The sequence below is a fragment of the Myotis lucifugus genome, unplaced genomic scaffold (genome assembly GCF_000147115.1).
Source record: "Myotis lucifugus unplaced genomic scaffold, Myoluc2.0 scaffold_146, whole genome shotgun sequence".
Taxonomy (NCBI): domain Eukaryota; kingdom Metazoa; phylum Chordata; class Mammalia; order Chiroptera; family Vespertilionidae; genus Myotis; species Myotis lucifugus.
This window is the reverse complement of record NW_005871194.1, coordinates 2902266-2916337: the sequence shown is the minus strand read 5'-3', so window position 1 is coordinate 2916337 and position 14072 is coordinate 2902266. Positions and strand designations below refer to the sequence as shown.

Genomic DNA, 14072 nt, shown 5'->3' with positions numbered 1-14072 from the left:
GTAAACTTGAAGAGAGGGAGGTAAGGAGACACGCCTGCCTGCATTTAAAGGATCTTTTGATTACAAAATATTGGGCATAATAAGTGAGTACAAGATTAACCAGTTTGGCAAAGATAAGTTTTAGTTCCATTAAATGGGCCGTGATGGCCTGATACCAAGTGAAACTGTCCTACGGCAAGCAAAGCTGGAGCTGGGGTGAGAGTGAGATTTCGGCATCATCAGCATAGAGGTGCTAGCTCTTCCTGACGAGGGATGTGGAAAGAGCAAAACAAAGAGCCAAGGATATTGGGCATTTCTTCTATTTGGGACAGAAAGTGGAAGTTGGCTAATTGAGAGTCCGTCAATGGATAGTCAGAGATATAAGAAGAGGACCCGGAGGGTGCAGGAAATCATTGAAGGTACATTTTGAAGGAAGGACAAGTATGTATATGGGTGGTGCAGGTGCAGCCAAGATGTTGAAAGGAAGAGGTAGCTGCTTTTGAAGCAGTTTCTGCAGAAGCTGGTCTTCACAGTGTAGGAGAAAGGGAAGCAGAGGACTTCACAGTGATGAAGGGGCAGTGGGAGAGAGCAGTGAGGTTGGAGAGGCGTCTCAGAATTGTCAAGGGCCCTGCAGCCAAAGCAAGATGGGCATCAAGTGTTGAAGGCCAGGTTTTCTTCATGGTCTTCCCTTGGTGGGAGCCTCCCAGGGGATAGCCCTTTCTTACTGGAATATGGTGGCTGGGTTCAGTCATTCACCTCATGTCAACCTCCTAATGAAGGGGTATTTTTTATGGAACAGCCATGAGAAGAACTTTACAATGCATGAATATGAATGAGAAACACATTTACAATGCCAGAGAAATAAAGTTTATTGGGAAGTAAATGAAGTAGGCTCCTTGCATTCCAGAGAATACCAAAGAAGCCAGGAAAGCAGGAGACATATATGTATAGGAAACGCCCTAAAGTAATACCTGGAGCTCAGATTACAGGGAGCTGGACATCTTCAGATACAGAGAGACTCAACCTTCAACAGGAGGGAGTTTTCCAGACATTGGAACTTGGTGTGTCTTTGCTTGTTGGATCTGGAAAGCATTTCCATGTCTAGAAATATCATAGTTGGCGTGCAAGATGTCTAAAGGCAACTGAGCTCCGGCAAAGTAGTACCTAGGAACCTTTTCCATGTTTGATCTAAATGACTTCATTGTCGTCTTCAAAGAGGATGCCAGAATTTAAGTAAACAGCAACTTGTTAACAGGGCCCACAGGAGTTTCCACAAGCGTTGGTGGTAGCACACGGATTGCAGGGGAGGCTGGGAGAACAGAGTTTTAGAATGGATTAGAGAGAGGACAGAGAAAACACCAAGTTCAATGAAACAACCTATGAATTCACAGTGGTGGAGTTAGTTGGAATCAAATGTGATTATTACCAAATCCTTTTCCCTTCCCCAGAATGACATGGGCAGAGGTGGAAACTTGTCCTTTTGAAAAATATTACTTCCATTGTTAGCTCCATGAGGCAGGGGATGTATGCACTTTACCTTTGACCTTGCATATATGCTTAACTGTCAAAAGGTAGACACTTGATTAATGTTATTGGGTGAGTTGAAAATATGGCCGACATGTGAGTGTCTACAGTGTCATTAGTCTCACATACACTTCCCCAGAAATATTTTGCCTCATACTCACTTGCAGTCCTCACTCTCCAGAAGGTTCCGGTATGTGTTGATCTCACACTCCAGCCGGGCCTTGACGTCCAGCAGCACCTGGTACTCCTGGTTCTGCCGCTCCAGGTCACATCTGATCTCACTCAGCTGCTCCTCCACGTTGGTGATCATGCACTGCACCTGGGACAGCTGGGAGCTGTAGCGGCCCTCAGTCTCCGTCAGCGTGTTCTCCAGTGAGTCCCTCTGTGTGGGGAAGAGGAAGAATGTCACAGAGCTGTTCCTTTATTTAGCACGTCCCCCCACAAGGTTCCATAGAAGTCACAACCTTCCAGAGTTAAAGAGACTATGACCCAAAGAGCTGCCCTGTGACTGATTCCCCTGCTTTCTCACCAGCAGGTCTGAACAATACCCACCAGGTTGTGCTGGGCCTGCAGCTCGATCTCCAGGGCGTTGACCGTGCGTCTCAGCTCAATGATCTCTGCCTGGCAGGTCTGCAGCTGCTCTGAGCTGGACACCACCTGCTTGTTCAGCTCCTGGGTCTGAAACACCAAAGGTAAGAGACAGGATCAGACCCTGCCTTAAGGGTCCCAAGGTCCTGGGTGACCATGTGCTGAGATGCCCACCTGGTTGGTGTACCATTCCTCCACGTCCCTGCGGTTGGTCTCCAATAGGGCCTCATACTGGCACCTGGTCTCGTTGAGCACGCGGTTCAGGTCCACAGTGGGGGCAGCGTCCACCTCCACATTGAGGCGGTCTCCAATCTGGCAACGCAGGGTGTTGACTTCCTAATGGAGGAAGGGAAAGGTGTGAACCCACAGAAATAGATCTGCTATCTTCCTGCGATAGCCAAAAAGTTCACTGAAAAGAATATCCTGACTTTTCCAAAGACTGACACAGATATTATATACAAATAAATTCAAATAAGGGTCACATCAATTCCTTTCTGGGAAAACTGAAATAGACCCATATTTCCTATAAGACTAAGTCCCAACTCCTGGCCATGCGCAGGTCCTTTGTCATTTCCTGTCACATCCCTACAGGTACCGCATGCCCAGCCATACCCATTCATGGCCATTCTCAAATATACCTCACTTTGCCACTTCGTGTCTTTGCTCAGCTTCCTCCCTCAGATTACAACACCCAAGTACTAAAGTTTTCCCAGTCTCCATAACATGCCTCTGAGAAGAGTTACCTTTCAAGCAGACTGGATTGTTCTCAGGGCTGCTCATACATCTCATATAGCACTTATTTCCCTCTGCTGGGATTACATCATGTTTTTACATTGTTGTCTCCCCCAGACCAGAGACAAGACTGTGGGGCCTTTGAAGAGAGGGGCTATGTCTTATGTCTTTTTTTTCCTTCAATCTCTACCACCAAATTAGGGACCCAACAGTGACCAACAGAGAACCTGGATTTTCTTCCTCAGCATCTCCAGCACCTACCCAACCCTCCCAGCTCACCTTGCTGTATGCTATGGACATAGCATCATTATTCCCTGTTCTGACCCTGATTCTTCAGAGAAAGGTACCAACCAGGGATCCTGATGGGCAAGTGTCTCCTCATACCTGATGCTGAAGTGTTAGCTCTGAAGCCTATTGTTGTTGGTGTTTGTTTTTTTCTCTCACCTCTTCGTGGTTCTTCTTGAGGCAGAGCAGCTCCTCCTTCAGGGACTCCACCTGGGCCTCCAGGTCGGCCTTGCACAGGGTCAGCTCGTCCAGGATCCTACGCAGGCTGTTTATGTCTGACTCTACCAGCTGCCGGGAGGAATGCTCCATCTCGTACCTGCACATACAGGTTGGAGTGGGAGGAAGAGCCAGGAAGGAAGCCCATCTTCCTGCCCCATGTCCTGTTTGAATGGCATTGCCTCGCTCTCTTTGAACTGACACAGTTTTCCGTCCCTTCTTTTCCATGTGTCCCTCAAGCTCTGCATGGATAGTCTGGAGGGAACCTGACTCATCCTAACACCCAAAGGTGCCCATGGGGACTCCTGGAATGAAGTCTCTCTCTCCTCTCAATGTTGTTGGTTAATACACCACCAAACCAATCCATTCTCTAAGAATGAACTTCAATTTCTGAATTCGGGGGTTTAAGAAGGACCAATAGAGACTGAAGAGCAGATAACATATGAATCTGGGCTCTGAAACGAATTTCACATATCTAGTCATAAGAGGAGAAATAAAGAAGGGGAAATGCTTCCTCTTCTCTTCTAGGCAACATTAGGCCCACAGGGCCATGAAGGAGCCATAGGGACCTTGGAGGTTACCTGGCTGAAAAGTTTCAACATACTTGGTTCTGAAGTCATCAGAGGCCAGCTTGGCATTGTCAATCTGTATCACCAGCCTGGCGTTCTCAGACTTGGCACACAGAATCTGAAAACAAGGTTCCACTGTGAGCACCACCTAAACTTGAGAACTTCTTATTGTTCAAAGACAGCCAGTTGCTGCTGTGCCCCCACATACCCAACTCCTCACCTTCTGCTGCAGCTCCTCAATGGTCCGGAAGTAGGACTGGTAGCTGGGGCACATCAGGGGCTCCTGCTGCTGGCAGCGCTCCTGGATGCGGCTCTCCAGCTCCGCATTCTCCCGCTCCAGCTGCCGCACCTTCTCCAGGTAGCTGGCCAGGCGGTCGTTCAGGAACTGCATGGTCTCCTTCTCGCTGCCATTGAAGGAGCCCTCGCAGAACCAGCCACAGTTGCCCACATTGGCTGGGATGTTGCTGGCCCCAGGTAGAGGGATGTCATGGCAGCTGGGGGCCACACAGGGCCGGGAGGGGCAGCTAGAGCCGCAGCTCAGGTTGGACAGACAACAGTTGTAAGGCATGGTACTGGGAGAGGTGATGGAACAACAGACGAGCTGATGGAGGTGGATATAGGTGAGGTTTGAGTCTCTCCTTCCTCCATGGTCCTTTTATACCCTTTATTGTGGGTGGGGGTTTGGCATGTTGCATAGTTTTCTTTCCGAATGCTTCAGGTAATTTTTTCTCCAAAATATGCTTGTTAGATGCCTCCACAGAGTCTTCCCTCATCCCATAAAATTATTCCATTCATCTTGTGTCACACGGGCTCCTCCTGGGTACTGATGGTTGGTGGAAACAGTTTCATCAGATGGCTTCAAAGGAGACAGAATCATCACAACCCCAAATGGTTCTCCCCATTACTCAGAGGGTAGGACAGCCAGGGACATGGGGTGGAGTTGTTTGGGACTCCTCACCCATGAGGTTCTGCCACTGGAATCCCTAGAAAGAGAGTTTGGAGTGAAGTGTCTTCTAGTGGCCTTCTTCTCCCAGGTGAATTCACATTTTAGTGTTCAGTACAACTTGTCTTTCAGCAAAAATTCATCCTGTCTCAGCTGCAAGGATCCTGAGCCTTACTCCGTGAGAATTTTAGTTGGGGGCTTAGAGAATTTGTCAGTAATGAAGAGACTGAAAATAATTGAGTATTTATGGTTGGGAAATGAAACCAGTGGAATGGGCAGGCACAGTACTAAAGCAGAGTTCAGCCTCCTGCCCTTTTTTGTAAATAAAGTTTTATCCGCACATAGTCATGTTCACTCATTTAGACAGTGTCTATGGTGCTTTCATTCTGCAGTGGCAGAATTGAGTAGTTGCAACAGAGACCATATGGCCTGAAAAGCCTAAAATATTTACTATCAGTCCTTTTCAGAAAAAGTCTACCAACCTTCACTGAAGCAATAATCTCCCCAAGATGAAAAAGAGAGAGATAGATAGAGGGAAACATGCTGGGAATAGTTCACAGAGAGGTCAGGTGGCAGTGTTGACGCAAATGCTTCAGATTTAATAAGAAAGGAAACCTGAATGAGGTGCTCAGAGCTATCTTTGTATCCATAGTGACCTTATCTCAAAGTCTCTGGAAATTTCTCTTGCCTTATTCCTAGACTTAATCCTCTTACTGAGAGCATTGGACAACCCTAGTAGTGTGGCTCTGCCAACATGAGATATTCCCAGAACAAGTCACAGTGCCCATGAGAATGCAGCTTGACTCTGTTGTCCCTAAGAAGGGGGCACCATCTGTGACGAGTGTGTATATTTCTCCATCACCTCTGGGATCATATACCCTTTGGCACTTCAAAACCCTTGGGCATCTCCCTCGTGCCCAATAATGAATCTTAACAAAGTAGCCCTCCCATCTCACCTTCTATTTTCTGTCACTGTATCTGTCCTTTGTTTTGCACAGAAACAAAATCATGGTTCAGAAAGAATTCCTAAAAGATCATTTGTGGAACACAGTGTAGATACAAGTTAAGAAGGATGTGTCCAGATTCAAAGGCAGTGGAGAAGGAACAGAAAAGCATATATCTGAAGCTAAATGACCTCAGTTCACATCTTCACTGACGATATGACCTCAGAGAAGTGAGTTCCCTTTTTTGACTCTTGTTTTCTTCATCTCTTACATTGAAGTAATAGTAGTTTTGTTGCGTGTGTGAATATGGTTGGGCAAGGGGGTCAAGGGGGTGATGGTGATTATTTCTGTAACCTTCCTCCTTCCTATTGTTGGCCTAGATTATTCAGATGAAGAATTTTGTGAAAACAGACACCTGGACAGGTTGCCCATGCCAACCCAGTAGTGATCAAACCCCATTCACCTACCTTGCAAGCACTAGGGGCACAGCACTAGGGGCACAGAACTATACTCATAAATTAATCAACAAAGATGCAAATTTTAACACTAACTTGGTGACCCATGGTCCCCACATTCTTTGTTAAGTTCCTGATCTTGTTAAGTTCCTGATCTTATTTGGGGTAGTTCTCGAGGGGGACAAGTTCTTTATGTGGGGTTGTACTGTCACCAAAGCCTCCTTTCTTGTACTGGCATTGAAATGGGCTCTACTCGTCCTCTGGGAATCCTCCAGCCTTACATTTCCGTGCAAGTATTCATAATAACGATGACGGTGGTGATGAAGATGAAGATGATGATACCATTTCATAAATACTTATTATGTGCCAAACAAGGTGCTAAGTGCTATGGCACAATTCTCAGTTGATCCTTCCAACAACCCTATAAGGTTGGTCTATAAAATTAGTCCAACTTTACAGATAAAGACAGATTAGGAAAGGCTCAGAATCTTCCCAAGCCACGGCCAATAAATGGCAGAGCTGGGATTTAAACTACTCAGCTGTCTAACTCCTGAGCCTGAATACCTAAACACAGTGCAAAATATTTGGCACAGAAGTTTCTCTGATTTTTCCAGGGGACAGAAATATTGGGTTAATTTATGCCTATTGTCCCACTCATAGTTTTTGCTTCTGGTCCCCACTGGGGCCCTGTTACCCAACCCCTACAAACCCCATCAGCCCTTCACAGGCCTCTCTGCCCAAGCAGTCCCCTCACCTTCCTGAACTAAGACCAAGTTACACTCAGCTTTTCTCTACAGGGCAATGCCATCCTTTTTTATAATTGGCTGGTATGTCCAGATTGGAAATTAAATTGTGTGTTTTTAGCATCTAAACAAATGATAATGCACAATGGCATGAGCTAAGGTGACTTAGTATCTGGAGGAAGCCTACCTAGCCTTGAACTTTTAGCCCTGTAAAAGTTCACTTCAGCAGTGAGTTTCATGGCCTAGAATCAAAGAATTTTATAGCTAGAAGGACCTGAATTCATGGAAGAGAAACCGGAGGCACAGACAGTGAGGCAGGAAGGAAATGAATCCCAATAGATCCCTTTCTAGTCAGGTAGCCTATGGGACCCTTCACACATAGTGTTCCTGTCTCACCCAAGTGTTTGGATTCTATTGCTGTCATCAATGTCAGAGATGAAGAATCTGAGACACTGGGAAGAAATTTAACTTGTCCAATGGCACATGTAGGTAGATTCAAGTCTGCCTGGGCCATCCCACCTCATTGTGAATTAGAACAGCAGTCGCCAGCCTTTCGGACCTCATGGACCACCGGTTGCTGGTCGCTGAATTAGAGAGATGAGACAATGACAAGGTCAGGAAGTGTCCAAGCACAAGAACTGGAAGAAGACACAGAAACGAGATCATGAATTTCGATGCCAGCTCTGAGGACAGACATATTGCTTTGCTCCTCAGTAGAATGAGGGTTAAAAAGTGACAAATGCCACAAGCTTGTGATGAGGCATGACTCCTGGAAGTAATGAAATGGGCTTTTATAGAGGAAAATGCTGAGACTCATGGGCAGTGCTATCCTGCCTGTAGATGCTGACAGCAGCCTCAGGCCTTAAAGGGCTCCAACAATGACTTTGACCCCAGGTACAAGGATGAAAAAAGATGCTTTATCTCTGTCCCCTAGCAAATATAAAATTTTCAGGGAAACAGAAAGAAAAAGAATCAGCAAAAATATTTAGCTTGTAAACCTGGGTAACAGTCAACCATCGGAGCGTGATATGCCCAGTGGGCTTAGAGTTCAGACCAAGAAAGCTCAGGAGCCAATAAAACAGATCACCAAAGAGCACTCACTGGACATGCCAACCGAGAAGGGACCTGGGGCCAGAGAGTATCAAATAGAGCTGAGTAGAAGATACACTCCTGGCTCAGAGTTGAGGAGTTGAGTGGGGATTTAGAAAAGAGAATATTTGGAATAGTCAAACTCAGACAGATAGAAAGTAGAATCGAGGTTATTACCAGGGGTTTGGGGCAGGTGAGATTGGGAGGTTTAATGAGTACGGAGTTTCAGTTTGGGATGATGAAGAAGTTCTGGAAATGGATAGTGGTGATGGCTGTACAACAGTGTGAATGCACGTAGTGGCCCTGAATCATACACTAAAAATGGTTAAAGTGGTACATTTTCTGTTATATATATTTTACCACAATTTAAAAAAAATAATGAAGGTGTTGGTGGGGCTGTGGTCCTTTCTGCAGGCTCCAGGGAAGACTCCATTTCCCTGCCTTTTTCAGCATCCAGAGGCTACTGCATTCCTTGGCTCGGAGCCCCCTTGCTCCCTCTTCAAATCGTGCAGTGATGGGTCAAGTGCTTCTCCTGTCACATCGCTCTGACCTGTGTCCACAGTCTCATCTCCCTCTGACTCTCTTCTCCCTCCCTCTTCCACTTTTAAGAACCATTGTGATTACATTGGGCTCACCTGCTAATCCAGAATAACCACCACCCCCCCATTGCAAAGGCAGCAGATTTGTGATTTTAATTCCATCTGCAACCTTAATGTCCCTCTGTGCATAAACTAACATATTCCAGGTTCCAGGAAGTGGGACATGGACACCTTTGCAGGGGAGGGAAGCAGTTATTCTGCCTACTCCATGAGCTTTTAGAATTACTCCAGCATTATTGTAAAATAATATATGTAAGCAGGATATGCAATCAATGAACAAGCAAAATGAGGCAGGACCTCTGACCTGAACTTGACCTTGGATTTGGAGGAAATCACAGACTTGGTGGCAAACCACATGAGAGAAGGAAGTTCAGGTCAGAGGCTTCTCACAAACCAAGTAGCCAAACATGCAAATCTGAATCCATCCCAAAATTTGAGCTTTGAAAATAAGGATTAAAAAAAGGACCAAGGGGGAAGTTATAGTAGAAGGAATAAATAGTCGCTTTACTTAAAAAATATATATATTTTTCAACCCATTTTATTATTTTAGTACACAAGACTGTATTTCACTAACGTGAGGTCTGATACCAGCCTCAGAAAGCCTGGTGTGATGGGCAAATTAGTGGGGAAAATTAGACCCCTCTATGGTCTCTGATCCCTTCCTATCAAAATGGTCCTCTGAGGTTTTAGCAAGTGGATGCTTATCACTTCCGTGGCTCTTCATTAGAATTAAAGAAAGATCCCCATTCTTGATGAGTGCTGCTGTCACCTCAGTACCTCAAGATCTGCTTGCCTCTCCAGCCTTTGGTCACAGGGCCAGGGACTCTGGCTTATAACAGCACTACCTGGGTTTTATGCCTTTTAACAAATTGTAAATAACTTGCTTGCAACCAGGACTGTTTTTTTCTTTATGTGTCTCCCCTCCCTGCAGCCCTGGGTCTGCATGGGGCAGGTATTCATCAGGTACTGGTTGGACTGCACTGAGAAAGGCAGGGGTATCAAGTGAGGAGTTGAGGGGTCTCTAAGCCCCAGAGCCCAGAGGGGAATTGAGCAGCTGAAGCCCAGGCAGGTAATGATCCACCTACACAGGAGGAAGGAGGAAGTCTTGGGCACAGCAGAGGGTCCCTTCACTAGGTGATCCTGAGGCTGTGGGACCCCCAGTCACCCAGGTGATACAGTGCCAGCCCTATAACTTCCTGCCTAGAGAAGATGAGCTTTCCAGAGCCCCTCTCTCTCTGGCCTCCAGCTCATGCCTTTGAATATAATCAGCTCTAGGAGATGTCAGGTCAAGAGAAGAGGGGTGGGGGGTGGGGGAGAATCTAGGAATGGTCAGGGGGAGAGAGGAGCCATAGCCCTGCAGCTACCCTGCCCTCCCTCCTGCCACCCTGCCTCACCCATGGGTGCCAGGCCAGCCCTCTGCCCACCGGGCATAGAACGGCTCTGTATCCAAGAGTCAGGTCATTATATGGCCTGACTTTCAAGTGGCTTTTTATAGAGTGCTCCAGGGATGGGTGTGGCGAAACAAATGAATACCAAAGAGACATGAATACCAATGAGAAAGGCGTCTGCTTTGCCAGGGAAGTCAAGTTTATTAGGAGGTTTCAGGGAAGGCCGCTGGTGCTTGGGAGGGTTCTCTGGACAAGCAGAGAAGGAACAGACCCTGGTGAAGGCAAGGTGGGGCAGGGAATGAATGATCTAGAGTAGGTTGGGTGAATTTCCAGCCATGCAAATTGTGTCTTCAGGCCCTTGTGTCGAATGAATCAGGGCCAGGTCAAAGCTCCGAGCCCTGGGCCCTTCCTCCTGGCTCCTCTGGCAGCCCTTAGTGCACAAAGGGGCTGCAGGGTCCACAGCGGGGGCGGGGGACGCAAGGCGTGCAGGGATTGGAGACACAGGGCCCAATGGGCTTGCTGCAGGCGTTGGTTGTGGCGCAGGGGTTGCAGGGCAGCCTGGAGAAAAGAATGATGTGGAAAGGTGAATTGAGGGAGGCTTATAATACGTACCAGAGAGACCCCAAGAATGGAATGCCCATCTGGACTTGGCCTGACCTATAACAGAAAGGCTAAAGGCTCAGCGGCTACAAAGCTCACGGTCAAATTTCTCATGGTCTCCCTACCATATAGCGCCAAAATTCTAGACAGAAACTCTGAAACTGTGGCTTTGACTCCCAACACTGTCTATTCCCAGCTGGTGACCTTGGGAAATTCCCTTAACTTCTCTAAGCCCAGTTTCTTCCCCTACAGAATGGGGAGAAGACTGATCCAGCCTGCCTGCTCTTAACTGTACATGAGGCCAGATGAGGTAGTGGGTGGAAGTGTACCGTCTACAGAAAACAGTATTATAAAACGTAAGAAATATCATCAATATTATCACATTAGAATGCAAAGAATTGGCTGGACAATTTCAGTTTGTACATTAAACAATTCTTGCCGTTTTATGTTTTCAATGATGGTCATATTGTGTTCCCTGAGTTCTGCTTGAGCATGTCTGGTGTGAAGTCATAATTTTCTTTTCAAGGCATGCAATCTTTCCCTGGAGTCCGACTGAGAAGTATGTGTGTGTGTGTGTGTGTGTGTGTGTGTGTGTGTGTGTGTGTGTATGTTTCATCAAACACCCCCGGCCAGGTACTCACTTGCAGTCCTCACTCTCTAGCAGGCCTCGGTACGTGTTGATCTCACACTCCAGCCGGGCCCGGACATCCAGCAGCACCTGGTACTCCTGGTTCTGCCGCTCCAGGTCACCCCTGATCTCAGCCAGTTGGGACTCCACGTTGGTGATCATGCACTGCACCTGGGACAGCTGGGAGCTGTAGCGGGCCTCTGTCTCCGTCAGCGTGTTTTCCAGTGAGTCTCTCTGTGTGTGTTGAAGAGGAAGAATGTCACAGAGCTGCTCCTTTAGCATGTCCCCCCATAAGGTTCCATAGAAGTCACAAGCTTCCAGTGTTAAATAGACTATGACCCAAAGAGCTGCCCTGTGACTGATTCCCCTACATTCTCACCAGCAGGTCTGAACAGTACCCACCAGGTTGTGCTGGGCCTGCAGCTCGATCTCCAGGGCGTTGACCGTGCGTCTCAGCTCAATGATCTCTGCCTGGCAGGTCTGCAGCTGCTCTGAGCTGGACACCACCTGCTTGTTCAGCTCCTGGGTCTGAAACACCAAAGGTAAGAGACAGGATCAGACCCTGCCTTAAGGGTTCCGAGATTCTGGGTAATCATGTGCTGAGATGCCCACCTGGTTAGTGTACCATTCCTCCACGTCCCTGCGGTTGGTCTCTACCATGGCCTCATACTGACACCTTGTTTCATTGAGCACGCGGTTCAGGTCCACGGTGGGGGCAGCGTCCACCTCCACGTTGAGGCGGTCTCCAATCTGGCAACGCAGAGTGTTGACTTCCTATGGATTCAGAAAAAGCAAGAGTGACTATCCTCAGTGAAGAATAGACTCGAAGGAATGGCATTGTTTGTTGAAGTCGGTTAGTCTGTTTCCTCAGGAAAGAAACTTAGTGGAACAATCTCTGACGGTTCAAGGCAAGGTGATCTGTGCTCCATGTGGGCCCAGCTCCCTCCTCTCCATGACTGTGCCATCCCACCAGGATTCAAAGAACAAAATATGACCATAGGTGTGGAAACATGGAGCAGACTGACACATCTCAGAGGGTAGAGGAGTGGTAGTTGGGTGGAGGGGGGCAAAGGGAGAGGAAATAGGGGACATCTGTAATAGTGTCAACCATTTTTAAAAGATACATATTTCCAAGGACCTGCTTGGATGCCACTGAATGTCAGACTAATCCTCCACTTTCCCAGTTTGCATCAAATAATTCTTGCCATCAAGTAAGAGAATAATTTAATCCCAGGAGAGAGAAGAAGGAGCCCCGGATTATTCTTCACCGAGACTTTGAAAGAGTAGAGACTCTTTTGGCTCTTCGTGGTGAGAAATGACTTTGCAAAGCATGAATACAACAATGGGGCCTGGAACACCCCCGCCAATGTGGGCATTCTACAACACAGCGACCAATCACAAGCTGGTGGGAGTGTTCGGGGAAATCCAATTATGAGTGAAAGAGACAACTTATCTGGGACCATGTATAGGTTTCATCTCTTCATTTTTTTCTGTCATTATGAAGTGTTGGTGTTTTAAAAGGAAATCACTAAAGCCACCTCAGCAGGAGACTAAATCAGGTTTCTTCATTTCTCATTCCCGGCCTCACCTCCTCGTGGTTCCTCTTGAGGCAGAGCAGCTCCTCCTTCAGGGACTCCACCTGGGCCTCCAGGTCGGCCTTGCACAGGGTCAGCTCATCCAGGATCCTGCGCAGCCCATTCATGTCCGACTCCACCAGCTGCCGCAGGCCCAGCTCCGTCTCGTACCTGCACAAGGACAGGAGCAGAACAGTAACTGGCAGACCTCCAAGACTCCCAGGGATGATCTTTGATAACCCCATTCCTCTTGTCTTTCCACTTTCTGCAATGAGTGAAACCAGGAGACAGAGGGTTCTGGAGGCTATCAAGACCCAATATGGATCCAAAAAGCAATGATTGATTTGAGCCCTCATCTCTTGGTGATTCCTTAGCTGTGCTCCCCTCAATCCCTGTAGAATCCTTTGTGACCAACGGGTCAAACTGTTGTTCAATAAAGCTACGGGAATCCCTTTTCTTCTGGAGATTTAACAAAAGAAGTGGACCCCAGTGCACATTCTGAAAGAACTTACTTGGTCCTGAAGTCGTCTGCGGCCAGCTTGGCGTTGTCAATCTGCACCACCAGCCGGGCGTTCTCAGACTTGGCGCACAGGATCTGGAGAATGAGAGGGCACTTAGTGAGGACAGTAAAGAGGAGAAGCTAGAGTCAAGATGACATAGAAGCAAGAAACACACTTCTCTACCACACATTGACAATCATGGCAAACTCCCCTTGCTTAGCAATGACAGCAAGGCCCCTCACCTTCTGCTGGAACTCCTCGATGGTCCGGAAGTAGGACTGGTAGCTGGGGCACATCAGGGGCTCCTGCTGCTGGCAGCGCTCCTGGATGCGGCTCTCCAGCTCTGCATTCTCCCGCTCCAGCTGCCGCACCTTCTCCAGGTAGCTGGCCAGGCGTTCATTCAGGAACTGCATGGTCTCCTTCTCGCTGCCATTGAAGGAGCCCTCGCAGAACCAGCCGCAGTTGCCCACATTGGCGGGGATGTTCCAGGCCCCGGGCAGGGGTGCGCTGTGACAGCTAGGGGCCACGCAGGGCCTGGAGGAGCAGCTGGAACGGAAGCTCAGGTTGGGCAGGTAGCAGTTGTAAGGCATGGCGCTGGGAGGGAGCAAATCACCCAGCTGAAAACAGAGTCCCAGCTCTCCAAGGAGCGTGTAGGACTCCTTCTTCTAGGAGCATTTATACCCTCTCTACAGAGGGTGTGGACATAGTCTGTAAAG

General features: G+C 47.8%; 2 protein-coding genes across 2 annotated transcripts; both read right to left on the bottom strand.

Annotated features, from left to right (window-relative positions):
* Positions 1-1227: 1227 nt before the first annotated feature.
* LOC102432972 (keratin, type I cuticular Ha4) lies at positions 1228-4588 on the bottom strand. The gene is given in 8 exon segments (XM_006094945.3): positions 1228-1288; positions 1665-1885; positions 2056-2181; positions 2266-2427; positions 3268-3424; positions 3929-4011; positions 4114-4515; positions 4517-4588. Coding segments are annotated over 8 exon segments (1284 nt in total).
* A 5897-nt stretch (positions 4589-10485) lies between these two features.
* On the bottom strand, positions 10486-13949 carry LOC102432330 (keratin, type I cuticular Ha1). Its single transcript, XM_006094943.2, has 7 exons — positions 13599-13949; positions 13369-13451; positions 12871-13027; positions 11895-12056; positions 11685-11810; positions 11296-11516; positions 10486-10612 (listed from the first exon to the last, which is right to left on the bottom strand). The coding sequence occupies exons 1-7, from the start codon at positions 13944-13946 to the stop codon at positions 10486-10488; spliced, it is 1224 nt and encodes a 407-aa protein (XP_006095005.1). The 5' UTR covers positions 13947-13949.
* Positions 13950-14072: the final 123 nt, after the last annotated feature.

Coding starts and splice junctions, on each gene's coding strand:
- LOC102432330 (XM_006094943.2), bottom strand. CDS start 13,946: ATGCCTTACAACTGCTACCTGCCCAACCTGAGCTTCCGTTCCAGCTGC. Junction 13,452..13,598: donor TCGAGGAGTTCCAGCAGAAG/GTGAGGGGCCTT, acceptor CTCATTCTCCAG/ATCCTGTGCGCCAAGTCTGA. Junction 10,613..11,295: donor CTAGAGAGTGAGGACTGCAA/GTGAGTACCTGG, acceptor TCTTTTCTCCAG/GCTGCCCTGCAACCCCTGCG.